The 17,261-nt window shown below is 36.0% G+C and overlaps 2 protein-coding genes across 3 annotated transcripts; both read left to right on the forward strand.

The window, feature by feature from the left end:
• The first annotated feature begins 2,799 nt into the window (after nt 1–2,799).
• On the forward strand, nt 2,800–7,466 carry LOC113349184 (monoacylglycerol lipase-like). 2 transcript variants are annotated; one of them, XM_026593115.1, is made up of 8 exons: nt 2,800–3,295; nt 4,279–4,317; nt 4,430–4,500; nt 5,136–5,200; nt 6,010–6,099; nt 6,180–6,272; nt 6,651–7,076; nt 7,169–7,466. In XM_026593115.1, exons 1-8 carry the CDS (start codon nt 2,922–2,924, stop codon nt 7,187–7,189), a joined length of 1,179 nt encoding a protein of 392 aa, XP_026448900.1. In that variant the 5' UTR covers nt 2,800–2,921; the 3' UTR covers nt 7,190–7,466. The 2 variants fall into 2 exon arrangements, with proteins under 2 accessions (XP_026448900.1, XP_026448899.1); XM_026593114.1 differs by having other exon boundaries at nt 2,801–3,295; nt 7,160–7,466.
• Nucleotides 7,467–9,010: 1,544 nt separating this feature from the next.
• LOC113353986 (lachrymatory-factor synthase-like) lies at nt 9,011–10,011 on the forward strand. Its single transcript, XM_026597446.1, has one exon. The coding sequence runs from the start codon at nt 9,380–9,382 to the stop codon at nt 9,899–9,901; it is 522 nt and encodes a 173-aa protein (XP_026453231.1). The 5' UTR covers nt 9,011–9,379; the 3' UTR covers nt 9,902–10,011.
• Nucleotides 10,012–17,261: the final 7,250 nt, after the last annotated feature.

Below are 17,261 nucleotides of genomic sequence, written 5' to 3' on the forward strand. Positions count from 1 at the left end.
CCATGACCTCTGTGATATCACATTTAATAAAATCCCAACACATTCATATAGTAAACAATAAGCATATCTTGAGTACTCAGAGTTTTACCAGACCTAATTTTGATGACATCATCATTGTTAGAGATTGCTGGGAAAGGAAGCCCTTCCAACTAGGTCCATTATGCAATTTCTTATTGAATTAATAAACCTTGATAAGAGGTGTATCTCTATCTATAACCCCATCGATCTTTAGTTAAGAAATATCGAACGAGTTTATCAAACACTTAATCGATGTGATCTAGTAATTCAATACAAAATTAATATTGGAAATATATGTTTTAAGCAAATTGATTTCTTTATTATTCTCTTAAAAATTATTTTTAATAGTCATAATGTTTTCCATGCAAAGAAATATATTCTTGTTATAAATATTATGACCGCATTATATACAAGGTTTTAATGACATTAATCATATCACAATATTCTTTCCGTTAAAATCTGTTGAGAACTTTGACTATAAAATCATAGTTTGGTTGGAAAGCAAAGAGATAATTTTCTTTTATGTGCTAATATTAATTATATGAAATTATTTATACAAAGTTTTTGGTCGGAAACCTAGCAACAAGCTGGGCACCAACATTCCTTTGAATAATAATATCTAATCTATGAAAAATAAAGCTACCAAAACCACTATTAGCGTCGTTACTAATTAAATATTATGAGATTAATTAAAAGAAATTTTTTATTGTGAATGTTAACAAATATGTGACCATATTTTGTTTTCTACAACTATGATTCTAAGCAAGAAAAAAATAGTAGAAGTATCATATTATCTCGCCGTGCAATGGAATGATCGTGAAAGAGGTTTACCTCATTTTCTTTTATCTAGGGGAAGACGCGACATCAATGAATTGGTTGCACAATTTTGACAGAGAGTCGAAACATTTTAAAGACCTTGCACAAGCTTAAGTCTACTTTCCTTAAGGACCAAAAGTTCTCATGAACTTCTCAAAGACCCAGAAAACGATGCAAGCATAAAAATTGAATGTCTAAATTTTAAATTTTCTTTTGAAACAATTGTTGAAATTTTCCCACAAAACAATCACAAAACGAAATAAATAATCTTATGCCTCAGTTATTTTGTTGGTCGGACTGTTAAAAAGTAATTTATTTTTTTCCTTTTATGAACACAAAAATGGAAAAGTAAAAAATAAAAACTAATCAAAACCATAAATAATCAGATATTTGTTTTTAAACCAGCTAAAACAAAGGATCGACTGGGTTTTTCATTTTCGACCCAGAGGTTTTAACCTTTTTTCTTTCTGTTCAATTGAGGTTTTGCTTTTTAGTTTTACACTCAATTTGTTTGTTGAACTGTGGAAAATTTACAATCATTTTTCTTTTCCTTTTCCTCATAATGAACATAAAACACCTCAAAAACAATGGAACAGGAAAAAATATAAAAGACACTAAACTATATCATAAGTAATCAGATTTTTTTTTTCTAATCATCAAACCCAAAATTTGGGTGGATTTTTCATTTCGGACCAAGTCGAATCGAGATTTTACTTTTTTTTTTCTTCTTTTTTGTTGCTCATTTGAGGCCTTACTTCTCATTTCGAATTTAAAAACTCAGTCTCCTTTTAGTATAAGCCATCCCTTATTATATTATCATATAGAGCGTCAATTGCCTTAATCGGCTGATATGATGTCCTATGATTGTCGTTTGCTGGTGTTACTTACGAACATGTCTGGTGGTTTTGTTAATAACATGGCCGTCCACCAAAGATCATGTCTGGTGGTTTTGTTAATAATTCGTCCGACCTATGTTATTTGTATAGCTACTTGGTTGTTTTCTTTTATGTAAGTTGGCCGGATATTTTTCTTTTATAATACATTAGGTATATATGGGCGTCCACATCGGCCAATTCTTCGTGTTTTTATAAATGATGAACATCAACCAGAATCGATAAACGGATGACATCGTATATGCAGATTCTAGTTTGATGTTCTTAATAAAAAATAATTATACTTTTTCATGTCCCGATAATTAATGAACACTAGTTAATTTCACATCTAACACGATTTTTTACTACTAAATAACCAAATTAACACTACTAAATTAGGGACAAATTAGCCTTTTACAAAAAGAATTGGATAACGAGTTATTGATTTTACTCCAGAATGACCCGATTTTGTCTTTTAATGGTAGGTCTTAAATAAACAGGATAGGTATCAAACTAGCCAGACAACTGAAGCTGGACTAATAAATCCTAGTAGAAGTTGTAGCCTTCCTAGTAAAATATAGAAGTTTTTCATCATCTTAACGTTTTCCTTGTGAAAGTATGGATTTACTGAGCATGTTTTTCAAAGCAAATTAAGATCTTACATTTTAATTATCATTCTTTTTTCCCCTAACTCATCCGAATCATTCGAGTCTGAGAATGTGACTTCTATCCGACTCAAAAAAGAAAAGAAAAAAGGGAAGCCAAATTAGACAATTGACTCGATTCAAGTGATACAAAACCAGATCCTCGACTTACAAGATGCGAGCACCTGCTCATTGGACAAGATTCAGATGCCGAGTCGGATCGGAACAAACAAGGCATTAGCTGGACCTACTACAAGCTGCAAGCACCTGCCCATGGGACAAGTCCGATCGGATGAATCTGCCAGGTCCATCGTACTTATCCGTTACTAAATAAAAAACTAATAAAAATTCATATAGACGTAAACTAAGGGCAAAATTGTGAAAGTCAAAAGCAATCTTCAACGAACCGCAACGACACGTTAAGCCAAAAGGGCATTGTTACACCTATCCATCTAACTCTTCACGTCCTCTCTGTCTCTCAAAAACACACACACGACGACGCGGTCGAAGTAAGGATTCTGTCAGACCATAAAATTCTCATTCTTCTTCATCTTCCATCTTCTTCGTCTTCATGGAAACTGTGAAGATGGAAGAGTTCACTTCAGGTGCAAGTGGAAGAATTATTCATCTATTCAGAAACATTAAAAGATCCGTCCTTTCGATAACATCTTTAATCCGTTTCTTCATTTTTATTCAATCATTTTTTCTTTGGTTTCTCCTCCTTTTGCCTCGAAGAAGAAATTCGCCTCCGTTGAAGAAGAAGAAATGGGTTTTTATTAGGAGGAGGAAATTTGAAGATGAACAGGATGCTTTGAGGAGAAGAGAATTAGCTGATAAATTACAGACTGGTGATGGCGGTGTTGTTTCTACTACTTCTTTGTTCTTTGGTTCTAGATTGAATGCTTTGTTCTCTCGCTCTTGGTTTCCTGTTTCTGGAGATATCAAGTAAGTTTTACTCTCTTTTTCTAGGGTTTTTATCTTAAAATTTATGCATAATTTAAGTATTTTCTGCAAATTATGTGGTTTGATTGAGTTATAGTAATCCGATTTGTGATTCACTTAGGAAATAACTGTTTGATTATATTGAATTTTGTTATGCTAGTTTTAATTTTCAGCTATTCTTTTGTTAGTCTGGTTTCGTTTTTGCATCGGAATATTGACAAATTTTGAAGTACCATTGTTCTTAAATTGTAGTTATTTATCAACCATTACTTAGAAAATTCGCCTCCTTTTGTCTGCAAGTGGCATGCATGGGTTTTGCGTGAATCGGATTCTTATTCTGTGAATATCTGCACTTGTAAGTGCAAAAAATGATGTAAAGTTTTGTTATTCTTTCAGATATGGTTAATGATGTAATTGTGATATCTTTTTGTCTTGCACCATTTGATCAAATCATTACGCACTTCATTGATAACGTTTTCTGAACATCTCAGACTCACACTTATAATATGAGGTACTTGGATTATGTGGTATGTAAAGTTACTTGCGCACCATGCACCTAAAAATTGCTCTTTTGTCTTATTACAAACCCTGTTAATGCCGTGCCCTTAAAGTGGTATTTCGGTTCTTCCCACAGTTTCGAATTAGTTAAACTGGACTTAATTTATTCGCAATCACCATAGCAAGTGAAGGAAACCTATCTTGCCTATCAATATCTTGGTGAAATTAGTTTCTTCACTTTGCCTGTTAAGTGTGATATAGTAGGAGTCGAATTGCATTTGTCTGAAAATTAATGAGTTTCATGGTGATTTGGTTTCCTGGAAATGTTTATTTCAACAGGATCTATAGTCTATTTTATCTTTCTAACTCATCACAGACTCCGCCTGGGGACTAGGCTCCGCCTAATCCCGCCTAGGGAGAGCCTTTAACTGATTGTTTCTGTCAAGTTTCTTGTATGCTGGTCTCAAAGTCGTTGATGTTTCTTGCAGGGGTATTGTCATCGTTATACACGGGCTTAACGAACACAGGTAATGCTATTGTGTCCTCGCTTATTTTACAGCTTTTCTACCTTGGTTGGTGCATTAGGAACATATCTCCGTGAAGGATATCTATCTGATTATACATGATCCCTGTTTCCAGTGGAAGATATGCTCAGTTCGCCACACAACTGACTTCATCCAACTTTGGGGTCCATGCAATTGATTGGATTGGTAAGTACTGCTTTGATTCCTTATATCAATTTTTATCTTCTTCTTTTCCTTGGTAGTTGCATGACAATGATCTTAAGGTACTACTACCTAGAAAGACACTTGTTATCTGGGGAAGCTTTGTTAATTGCATACTTCCACCCCTTGCAAACTAGTTTAAAACTCATCCCTTGATGGGATTATGAAAGCAAAACAAGTAAATGACTTACTCGATTGCATAATTCTTAAAATTTTTGCTTTCAAACTGTTATTCATAGTTTGGTAATCAGGTATGACTGTCTAATTTGTATAACCTTTTTACTGTGTTCTGTTCAAAGCATGATATCAAGTGACCTAGATCAGGATTTCTCCTAATATCTTGAATATTTATCATCAATCTCTATTGTTCGTTTTTCCCGTCCGACGTGAATCTTGGTCATGATATTTTTTTTTTTTTAAACCGATGGAAAGAAGGAAAGGAAATTCAAGAAGCCTGGCTGAGTGCTCAAGTTTTGGTGAAATTTAATATAGTTCAACTTTTACCTTAACAAATTCTAATGCTTCAGGAAAATGAAAAATTAATCATTACCAACCATATCTAGATGATGTACTGTATTGCGAGACCTGGTCTAATACTTTGTTTTTCTAATTTTCAACAGGCCATGGCGGAAGTGACGGATTACATGGCTATGTTCCTTCACTTGATCATGTTGTTGCTGACACAGTAAGTCTGACATCAACATTCATTCTCTTCCTTCTGCTTATACTAGTGTCTCCTTGGTTGGAGTCCATATAGATATAGGATGTACATGTAAACTAACTGGAAGCAGAAATAGAAATGCTGATTAAACCCCTTGGAATATTAGGCCAAAGGACCATAATAACATAACCCATAGTTTTTAGGGGACACATCTGTTTCTTGTAGCAAAAAGGGCCAAAATATCTAAATTACCATCCACATTTCAGTGTGCCTACCCACATTTGTGAAGGACACTGCACAATTTTCTAGGCATGCCAAACCAGAAGTCTGTACTCTGAAATGTGCGAACTGAAATTCATTGTGTGGTCCGTTTTGCTAAAGAAAAAATGTGTCTCCTAAAAACTGCATGATTTCAAATTTTGTTCTTGGTCTAATTGATAATAAGCGTAATGTAAGGTGTGACAATTGTCAATTATTGACTCTGAAGTTTGCATCCAACCGATGTAGAAAACGGAAAAGACTGTCAAAATGAAGTTAAAGTTGTAGTATTATTTATTTCAGTGATTCTTTGTGAACCGCCTAGTTGGACTAGGCAAAAACCGCCCCCTCACATGGGGGTGGGCTCTGCTTACATGGAGTTAGCAGGGGGCACTTTTGGTGGGGCCCATTGAAAAATTTGTGAGGGTACGGTTTTTGCCTAGTCTAACTAGGCGGTTCACAAAGAATTTTTGTATTTACTTTGATACCCATTGGACACCTTCTAGCGAAGTCAGAACCAAGTATGGTATCAGTTTCTTTTAATTATTTTTATAACATTGTCTTACTATCTATAGGGTGCATTTTTAGCGAAAATTAAATCTGAAAATCCTGCAGTACCAATCTTCCTCTTTGGTCACTCTACTGGAGGGGCTGTTGTTTTAAAGGTAAAGGACCTTTGCATATTTCTTCAAGTTCCGGAACCAAATGTAGTTTATGGTATACATGATCCATGAAATTTCAACAGGCGACTTCGTATCCACACATCAAAGGAATGGTGGAAGGAATCATACTGACCTCACCAGCACTGCGAGTCAAGCCAGCTCATCCAATAGTTGGGGTAATTATCTCTCTCTCTCTCTCTCTCTCTCTTCTTATATTATTATGCATAGTATACGAACAAAAAGTGATTTTTCGTGGAAGGTTATGACTTGTGACAAGTTTTAATACTTGTGTTGGTTCAATTTCCTAAACTTCAAATGCTCGGCAATATTCGCGGTAGGGTGGTGAGCATGATTCAAGAGCACACCTTTTTATGTTCAGTGAATAGCATTTAGTATCTTTCTTTACAATCTGTTCTAAGACTTCCTTTTTCAAGAAAATTTAAAGAACTTAAAATTTGTACATGAAAGAGCTCTGGGTGAAGTGAATTTCCCTTGAACACCAATTATCTGGAATCCTGGCGCCTGTTCTGAAAGTCTTCCATTCTTTTATTCAGGCTGTAGCACCTCTATTTTCTCTTGTTGCACCGAGGTATCAGTTCAAAGGCGCTAATAAGAGGGGAATTCCAGTATCAAGGGATCCTGCTGCTTTGGTGGCGAAGTATTCCGACCCGTTGGTCTACACTGGACCAATTAGGGTTCGTACAGGTCATGAAATTCTTCGCATCTCTTCTTACTTGATGAGGAACATTAAGTCTGTGACTGTACCATTCTTGGTTCTCCACGGAACTGCTGATAAGGTCACAGATCCTCTTGCCTCGCAGGATCTTTACAATGAAGCTTCGTCACCTTTCAAGGACATAAAACTCTATGATGGATTCTTACATGATCTTCTCTTTGAACCCGAACGTGAAGAAATCGGTCAAGATATCATCTCCTGGATGGAGAAGAGAATCGAAGCTAACTACATGAATCTGGAACAGGCAAGTAGTCTCTGGTAAATATTTGTCTTCACAGTCAAACATAGTTCGTTCACTAATGATTTTAGGGGTTTAACTTATTACAGCGTGAGCAGGTCCAAGATGATTTGTGGTAAATGCTGGGAAAATCATTTATAGCTTATTTGCGTACACTCGAACAAATATATGATCTCTTATATGATAAAGAAGTATATATATATAATCCTGGTTATAATTTACAAGGAAAGGCAAGAGGTTTCGCAAATTACAGTGTCGGAATTGTACTTGGCAGATAGTGGTTACCAACTTGTTTATATAAAAATTCTGCCTATTCGTCCAGAACATGATATTGACAGTTAATTTTTTTATTTTTCATACTGCATTTTACCCACATGTTATGTGGCTCTCAGCCAAGAAGTTTTTATCATAAATTCATGACAAAGTGATAGATGATAAATGGAGTAGATGGTGCTCTTTTTTATTACCGCATGACAGGGAACATTAGGCACCTTTTCAGATCTGTATGTTGGTCTGAAGATAGAACCTCCGGAAGATGCCGTGTCAAAGCAGTTCTTAGATCAGTTTTTTTGGCTGCAGAATATTTCTTTATCAGTTTGCAGTGTCTGTGTTCCAGCATGTCCGAGCAATACAAACTGTCTGGTGTTCGGCCTAATTCAGTGGAGTACTTAACTCCGTAGTTTCAAGGAATCGTGAAGGTAGTTGCAGGATGACCCAGATTTTGGTCCAACTAGAAAGCAGTTTTAAGATTCGTGATTCAACTAGGATTTTGATCTTTCATGACCAACTAAGATTCGTGATTCAAATTTTGGTCCAATATTTTTTTTTTTTTTGGCCGATTCCCTGACACACCTGCACAGTAAAACCAATAATGCTTCTATAATAATAATAATATAAAAGCCAGCATTTGTCACGTACTCACCTTATGCTCTGTGTGTCCAAAATCTGCACCACGGCCCTAGTTAGCGAAAATGCTAGTCTTCTCCCAACCATGTCCACCATGACCATGAGTTATCATGTAGATAGCCACACAAAAAGCCCCCTGCTAACTCGAATCCAAGGGTTTAAAGGCTAAGATCAATGCCACCTAATGGGAAAGAGAGTGGGGGAAATTATAGCAGCTTCGCCTAGTTTGTCAATGTGTCACGAGTTCGTCAACTTGTCCTATCAGCAGCAATTCTACATCATGACCCAAAATTTGCAGTGTGGTGGTTCTCTTGTTACAGAGTGATCGACGATCAACTCATGCACCCCAGACTCTTACCATCCTGAAATTTTCTTGGTTAGTCGATGATAAAATTGCCTGGTGATCCAAATTTGATTTGTCCCCAAAAATTTCCGCGTGGCCCAAAATAGTACAATGTGAGCCATACTCTACATGTTAGTTCGAGCTATTCCACAACGAACTGAAATTCGCTTAACGACTCGATTTCTGTATCATGATCCATAATCTCTCATTATGGCCTTAAATCTGCCTCATAAACCAAAAATATGTCATACCATTATGACCCAAATTATATCTCGTGATTCAAAATTTACAATTACAAGAGGATCTGTCTTATGACTTGGACAAGTTGATGATACTTCACAAGTCAACTATCGACAATTAATAACTTTATGGTTCCCCCGTCCTTGCGGAGAACTCTATCACGTCGTCTGATCCTAAAGTACGGGTTTGTTCTTTGTTGCATGACGCGTTTTAGGGAGCGTCCAAATCACGCAGCATAGTCCTCCCACTAAGTAAAAGTTACTAATTCTTGATAAGTCAACCATTGATTAGAATATGTTCGACGTGAAACCAACCATGTGGGTTTGTAACTAAGCCATAATTAAGAACATATTCGATTCTAAATTATATCCATCCTTCGGCTGAAACAAATTTCTATTTACTCGCATTAAATGTGCCCCCTTGCACATGCAATGGAGCCTTGGATATCATGGTAATATGAGGTGTGATGCTTGTCTCTTGCGGTCAACAATCTCAAAAGCATCCCAGGTATGATGGCATCACGAAACCAAAGAGTGCCGTTACGAGTGGCAGAATTCATTGTACTTGGGAGGCCAGTCCAGGAGTGCTAGCTAGACCATGTTTCAATAAGATGCTGTCTAAAGTCTTCCTTAATTTCCTACTAATTACTAAATTAGTGGGTTCAGTATTTTAATAAAAAGATATGAAGTCTTCCATTTAAGGTCATTATTATCATTTGTTCTCATCTTTAAGCATATAATCTCTATAAATTAATTTTCCCTGGAGTCTTTGTTACTCAAACTACCAAGCATCTGTCTGTATCTCTCCCTCTCTCTCAGTCATGGCACAGGAAACAGCTGAAGAACAGAAATGGAAGGGGAAGGCAACTACCAATCTAAAAGACATAACAGCGGAAGAAGTATGGCCGTTCTTTGAAGATTTCCTCAGTATACATAAGTGGTTACCAGGAGTTGACGCATGTAGTTTAGTCGAAGGCGTATCTGGAGAACCAGGTTGTGTCCGGTACTGTACTGGCACTGCCGTTCCAACAGACGGCAGTGATGAATCAGTGATTAGTTGGGTGAAGGAGAAGTTATTGTCTATTGATCCGGTCGAAAAGTGCATTAGTTACGAAGTAATCGAAGGGAACGTTGGGTTTGAATCATACATAGCAACCATCAAGATTTCCTCCGGCTCTGAGGATACTCAAGAGAATGGTCAAAGCGGGTCAATGATTGAGTGGGGATATATTGTTAATCCGATCCCGGGGTGGAAATCTGAGGATTTGGCTTCTTATATTGATACTATTTTGCATACCATGGTTAAGAGAATGGAAGAAGCACTGCTTCAGGCTAAGTCGTAGTACGACTTTTGTTGTTTTAACTCAAGTTTTCACTTGTGCATTACCTGAAATAGCATAGGAATTTGAATGTAATAACATAGACTTTCCTATCATCTTCTTTTGAACATGAGTATAATGGTTGGTGTCAAATCATTTCTTAATTCTTACATAAAACATCTACCTAAAATGGCACCGGAAAATTGCGTCATCAGTGTGAAAAGAGTTTGAGTTTGCCAAAGACGTAAGTATAGGACTGTAGGTTTTTGTTCTTATCGTGTACAAAAACAAACACTTGTACGATTTCAAAAAGAGATACTTCCACGCTTTGTACACACTTTAAGAAAATCAGAGAGTAGAGTAATATGCTAGGGAGGCTTCAATTTGAGAATCCAAGGAAAACACATAGTTAAATCCAAAGTTGGTTCTCCATCAAACGGGAACGAAATCCAAACAGAAACGAGCAATGGTTTCGTGCCGGTTGGTTTCGTACTTGTCAGTGGTCACTGGAGAAATTTAGTTCCCCTTTTCTTGTCTTTTTTTTTTCCTAACGCCAAGTCATTACGCATTTCACTTAAATTCTCATGAAACACACAAAAATTACGTGTTGCAAACGAATAATGGTTTGTATTCTTCCTAGTTTTTTGCAAAATATGATGTGGAAAATGAAACGAGGGTCGTCTACAAAACTCGACTATTATCAAAAACAGTCACACAATTTCATAATAGTCCGGTCACAAAACCATCGTACTTTTACAATTTTCTTTCAAAATGGTCACTTGGCCGTTTGTTTCAAAGTTATAGACCACCGTCCCACATATCAGAGTTAAATCAGTGGGAATTACCTGCTCATCCCTGAAACTCCATTTGCTTTGTAACTCCATTAATGGATGTTGAAGATAATGTTGTTGTTGATGGAACCCATTAATGGATGTTGAAGGTGGTGCTGCTGTTGATGTAACTCCATTAATGGATGCTGAAGGTTTTAAGTTGGAAGTAATCGTGTGATTGAAGGGTGTTGGTGTTGCTAGTGGTGGTGCTTCTGGTGATGGTGGCTGCTGTTGGTGGTGGTGTTGCTGTTGTTGTTGCCCTTGAAATTTCCTTAGGATCGTTATATAGCACCGGGACTGAAATTGCTTAAGGATCATAACATCACATTCAGATCAAAGAGTTCAATGATTGCTCTCTTGGCTATAGCCGCCACCGTTGCCATCACCCCCACCACTTCATCACTATCACCTCAACAAGTGAGGAGGGGTATTTGGGACAAAATTTAGTTTTTTTTTTTTTTTTTTCAAAACAGTTAAATCGTATGGAAAAAAGACCGTATTTTAAACACTAATTAAAGGTGTGATGATTTTGGGAAACCAACTAGAAGAAGGTAACCATTCTAAAAAAATGCCCATAAAAGTCTTATAGCATCCGTATAAGAGCCTTTACAAGAGCAAAAACCGTGGTTGATAAGGGGCATTTCAAAGTTGATTAGAAACCAATTAACTTTGGAATCCAAAAAGAAAAAAAAAATATCACTTTTGCTTTGTAGTTGAAATGACGAGGGTACCAAGTATACCACAATTTTTTCGATATTAACCTATATGACCGATACGTTGCGTGATCTAATATGGATAGAGACTGTCAAGAAGATGGCAACCACAAGGTAGACACTTGGTATATAATATAAGGCTGAAACCGAACCTAACTATAGGGATCAACCCAAGTGTTTTGATTAATGCAAAAGTAAAATTACTTTATTATAACTAAACAAATTTTTATAACGTAGAAAGTAAAGTAAAAGCACATAACAAGATTTTGTTAACGAGAAAACTGCAAATGCAGATAAATCCCGGGACCTAGTCCAGTTTTGAATACTCTCATAATTAAGCCGCTATACAAAGACCACTAGCAACTTCGTATAGTTGAGACCAAGTAAACTACCACTAGTTACCTAGTTTACTCAGTATCCCTGCGCCTACAACTAATCAGGTCGACGCACGTGAATCCTTAGATAAAGTTCACTATCTTAAGTTGCTTCACCTGCTTGTGAAGACTTCAAGCACTCAACTCCTTTGGATCGTCTTCCAAAACAGTAAAGAACTAATTTGTATTCGATAACCTCTCTATAAATATCAAGAAGCAAATCAGAGATTAATATTGAGTTCAACAAAGGATCTCTAGTTTAATATAATAATTAAACTCCCTTGTTCGGTCAGATCAACCAAGAACTAGATTATCAAGATAAGCATAATTAAGTTTACAAACTATCATATTTGGATACCGAAGAATACCACAAAGTGATAGATTTCCGATCTACTAAGACTAGCAATAAGATGTCTATCAAAGATAAAAACTGCTTAAAATTTCGTTTGTTCATTTGCCTTCTATTGGAAGATCACGATGAATTATTGTCATGTAGAATCCAAGTATTGTGGTTATGAAAGAATCATTGTTGAGAGCTTTTTCTGTCACTTTAAAATTTCGGAATTCAAGCGACAATTTCAAGTGGATGTTCACTTCTGTCTATGGAGCTACTGACCATAAAGACTATGATCAATTTTGGAAAGGGCTAAGAGACATAAGATTTTTGTGGGATGATGTTCCATGGCTCATGGGAGGTGATTGTAATGTTATTTTGTTCCAGTCTGAAAGAAATAGAGATGGTGGTTGCATGATCAGTAGAAGACACTTTAGAAGTTTTCTTAACTCTTGCGATCTGATAGCTTTACAAATGACTGGAGGCAAGTTTACCTGGACCAATTCAGAAAACCCTCTTATTCTGTGTAGACTTGACGGATTTGTGTGTTCTGCTGAGTGGGAGGAATATTTTCTAAACTTGGTTCAATACAGAATGAAGAGGCCTATTTCAGACCATGCTCCTATTATGTTAAACTGCAATGCTGATAATTCTTCTAAACCCTCCTTCAAGTTTGATAATTTATATCTTTCTCACCCTGAATTTCTTGACAATTATGAGAATATGGTAGAATGCTTTAACTTTTATGGGAAAACCAAGTTTTATTTTTGCAAAAAAAAACTTTAGGTTTGAAATTTCTTTTTAAGAAATGGGGCAGGGAGACTTATGGGTCTATCCAAGATGAAGTTGACGGGCTAGAAAATCTTATAGATGTTTATGACAGTCTAGAAGAAATGAACATCTTGTCAGCTGAAGATTATATTGACAGAGAAGTCACTAAAATTAAAAAGGGCTATTTTGCGTTTCCTCCCCTCCCAAGATCGCTAATTAGCGTTTTCTCCCCAAAAAAATTCGAATTAGCGTTTCCTCCCCTCGTCAAATATTCTGTCCATTTTCATGTTAGCTGAGTCATACTCGGTGCACACATGGCATAAATAAAAATCTTTTTGACAAATTATCCAAAATAACCTCGTCTTCTTCGTTCGCTTTTAAGTTTCAACAATCCTTGGTTCTTATTAGCACCTCCATCGATTTAAATATCAGAGAATTGAAGTTATATTCGGTCTCTACATCCTACGAGAAACAAATTTGATTTATTAATTCACCAAGGGGTGAAAACGTAGGTACAAGATGAGAAATCAGCTAAGATTGATGATGAGAAAAAAGATAGATCAACTGTAATTGAACGAATCTGGTAATTTCTATGCTTTTATTATCTATGAGATTGATATCCAAGTTGGGGTTTATCTCAAAATCTAGGGTTATAATAGTTTCTTTCTGAAATATAATGGGAGAAAAGGAATGGTTTGATGTTGTTCCGGTGATACTAACTGAAAAGATGGTGAATAAATTAGAAATTACAAGATGGGTTTGTTAAGAAATGGTGTTGTTAGAGTTGAGCTGCAGGAATGGGAGTTTGGTGCTGCTGTTATGGAGGAGACAAACCATAAATTACAAGATGGGTTTTTCTCGATTTAAAATTAAATCAGTAAATTAATGAAGAGAGCCTGCTGATGTTATGGAGGAGATGGAAGAAATAAATTAGGGTTTGCTTTTGTATCAAGAAGAGAAGAAGAATTAATTAGGTGGGTTCTAATCGAATTTGTGTAGGGGTTTGTATGATTGCAGTTACAGTGCTTAGATGGTGTTGTGTGTTGATGATGCGTATTTGATGTTGGGATTACATGGGAATAACGAAAACTAAATTTTGTTGAGGGAACTGGAGGTGATGTTAAGATGAATGGAAGAAGGTTTGAGTTGCTGGTATAGATGAATGTTAGGAAAAATCATTGCAGAAAGTGAGTGCTTGGCTCAATCATCTTGTATCTACCATCCCAGTGTCATAGAATTCACAAACATACTTATCAGGAGGTATCATTTTTATCACAAAAAAACAGGGAATAAGAGATAGATGATTGGAGATGAAGGGAAAGTTTTTGCTGCTGTCGTTAGTTCTTGGGTGATTGAAGGAACTTGCCACCATGAATCAATTGATTTATGTCATGAAAAAATGGGTAAGAAAAGAACTTTGATGTTGTCCCTGGAAATCAACTATGTATGGAAGATGACTCGGTTGATGCCATGATAGTTTAAATGGTTTTGCAGTTATATTGTTGAAGAAATTCTTCAGGGAAGGACATAGAGAACTATTTGGAAATCAACAGAGAAGTTTTCTCCATTACTGAAGTCACACACGGAAGGTGTTTGTATAAATGCCTAAACCATTGTTGTAAAATTCCTCCGTTAATTGTTTTGGCTTTAGCTACCATCGTCAGATCATATTAGTACAAGAGGGTATTCTGGGTATTTCAGTGACATGTGTTTATATTTTCCACGTGTACATTTTTGTTGACTCAGCTAACATGAAAATGGACGGAATACTTGACGAGGGGAGGAAACGCTAATTTGAATCTTTTTGGGGAGGAAACGCTAATTAACGATCTTGGGAGGGGAGTAAACGCAAAATAGGCCAATTAAAAATAAATCTGCAACTTTAAACCTATCTATAAAATGGCATGCTAGATCTAAAGGGCAATGGATTGCTGATGGTAAAAGAAACTCCAAAATTATTCATAAGAATGTGCTTCTTTCAGACAGAAATCAAATAACATTAATTCTCTTATTATAGATGGTTCTTTGTCTTATGACAGGGAACAAATAAATGAAGAAGCAAAGAGTTATTATGCTAAGTTTTTTGAAGACCATATAAATTACAGACCCAACTTTGATGATCTGGAGATGCCTTTTTTATAGTTCAACATAAAATAATGCTTGAGAAGCCTTTTAATGAAGAAGAATTTAAACCTGTTATATGGAATTTTGGGTCTAACAAGTCACCTGGACCGGATGGTTCTGGGATATTATCAAATTTGATTTAATGAATGTAATGAAAGAATTTAAGAGGTTTGGTTTTCTAGAAAGGAGGTTAAACTGCACCAATTACTGATGCAACTGTCTTTATGATCCAGTATAGACCTATAAGTCTCATTGGAGGTGTCTACAAGATTTTCTCTAAGCTTCTGGCAAATAGGCTAAAATCAAGTCTTCCTTCTTTGATCTCTGAATTTCAAGATGCATTTGTTGATGGCAGGCAAATTACTGATGTAATTCTAATTGCAGTTGAACTCATTGATGCTAGAGAAAGATCTCAAAACCCTGGACTAGTAGTCAAAGTGGATCTAGAAAAGGCATTTGATAACCTCAATTGGAATTGTTTAGATGTTCCAATGCACAGTTTTGGATTTGGAAATGTTTGTAAAAATTGGATTCATTGGTGCGTATCTTCTGTTGGATTTTCTTTGGAAATCAATGGTCAAGCTTCAAGTTTATTTATAAGTGGTAAGGGAGTTAGACAGGGTGACCCTATTTCACCGTTTTTGTTCATTATGGTTGCTGAAGTTCTTTCACTCATGATTAAGAGAGCTGATTCTACGGACCTTATCTCTGGATTCAGGCCATCCCCTCAAGGCACTATCATTAATTACCTTCAGTTTGCAGATGATCTTATTATCTTTACTGATGATAATACTGAACAGATCCCAAATTTGAAGAACATCTTATTTGCTTTTGAGCTCAATTCTGGCCTTAGAGTTAATTTCAAGAAAAGTACGGTGGTGCCTGTGGGAGAGACTCAAAATGCTAGAGCTTGTGCTGATCTTTTTGATTGTTCATGTGTTAACTTTCCTATTAATTACTTGGGTATTCCTTTGGGCGGTAAATCAAAAGCTACTTGTACTTGGGAAGTTATTATGCAGAGATTCCAGAAAAAATTAAGTGGATGGCAAAGAAAATACATTTCTAAAGGAGGTAGAATCATCTTAGTCAACACCGTTCTCTCTAGTCTCCCAATTTACTACCTTCCTTTTTTTTCAGCTACCAAAATCTATTGAAAAAGAAATGGAAAGAATTATGAGACATTTCAAAAAAAAAATTGGGGTGGGGGTGGGGGGATCTAAAACAGTCAAGAAAAGATGTTGGGTGGGATGTGATAGAGTCAATGCATCAAAGGTGAGTCAAGGTGTTGGTATCAAGAAACTTAGTACCATGAACAAAACACTTCTACCCTATTTCTCCTAATAGGCCAGTTAACAAGAGTTTATGGACAGGGATAGTAAAATGCAAGGATATTGTAATTTCTAACTCTGTTATTCATGTTAACAGTGGTAACATGTGTATTTTATGGAAAGACTTGTGGTGCAATGGAGCGTTTTTGAAAAATAGGTTTCCCAACATTTTCAGGATATCAAAAAGCAAGGATTATACTATCTCTGAAGTGGTTTCTATCTGCAATGATATTAAAACTTGGAATTTGAACCTGTCAAGAGTTTTGAATGATGTTGAATTAACTGCACTGGTGCAGCTGTTGAACTTTATTGCAGAGCCAATTCACTAACTATTAGTGATGATGTCAGAGTTTGGAGATTGGGTGCCACCTTTTTTGTGTTAGGTTGCTATACTTATCTAGATAATACAGAGGGGATTAGTTTTCCATACAAGATTGTTTGGAATCCTAAGGTTCCAATGAAAGTCTCTTTTTTTTATATGATCTCTTTTTTTTATATGCTCCTACAACGGATAAGCTGGGGAATTCCATCATTGTTAATGGTTGTTTGCTCTGCAAAAAAAAGTTGCTGAATCAAATAATCATATCTTCCTTCACTGCTAAATAACTAGACAGATTTGAAAATTTTATCTAGACTGTTTCAATCTGCAATGGGTTTCTAACGATTGTATCAGAAATACTCTATGGGAATGAAGGCAAAAGAGGAAGAAGAAGTCAAAGAAATGGAAATTATGGGAGCTAATCTCATTTGGTATTTGATGGACTGTCTGTCTTGAAAGAAATAAAAGTTATTATCAAGGGTTGTACAACCCTATTGAGAGGCTAATAGATGATATTAAGACTTTTCTTTTCAATTGGTTGATGAAGGACGAAGTATTTAAACATATTTCTTTTGGGATGGTGCTTCATAA

The sequence above is a fragment of the Papaver somniferum genome, chromosome 2, assembly GCF_003573695.1.
Source record: "Papaver somniferum cultivar HN1 chromosome 2, ASM357369v1, whole genome shotgun sequence".
NCBI lineage: Eukaryota > Viridiplantae > Streptophyta > Magnoliopsida > Ranunculales > Papaveraceae > Papaver > Papaver somniferum.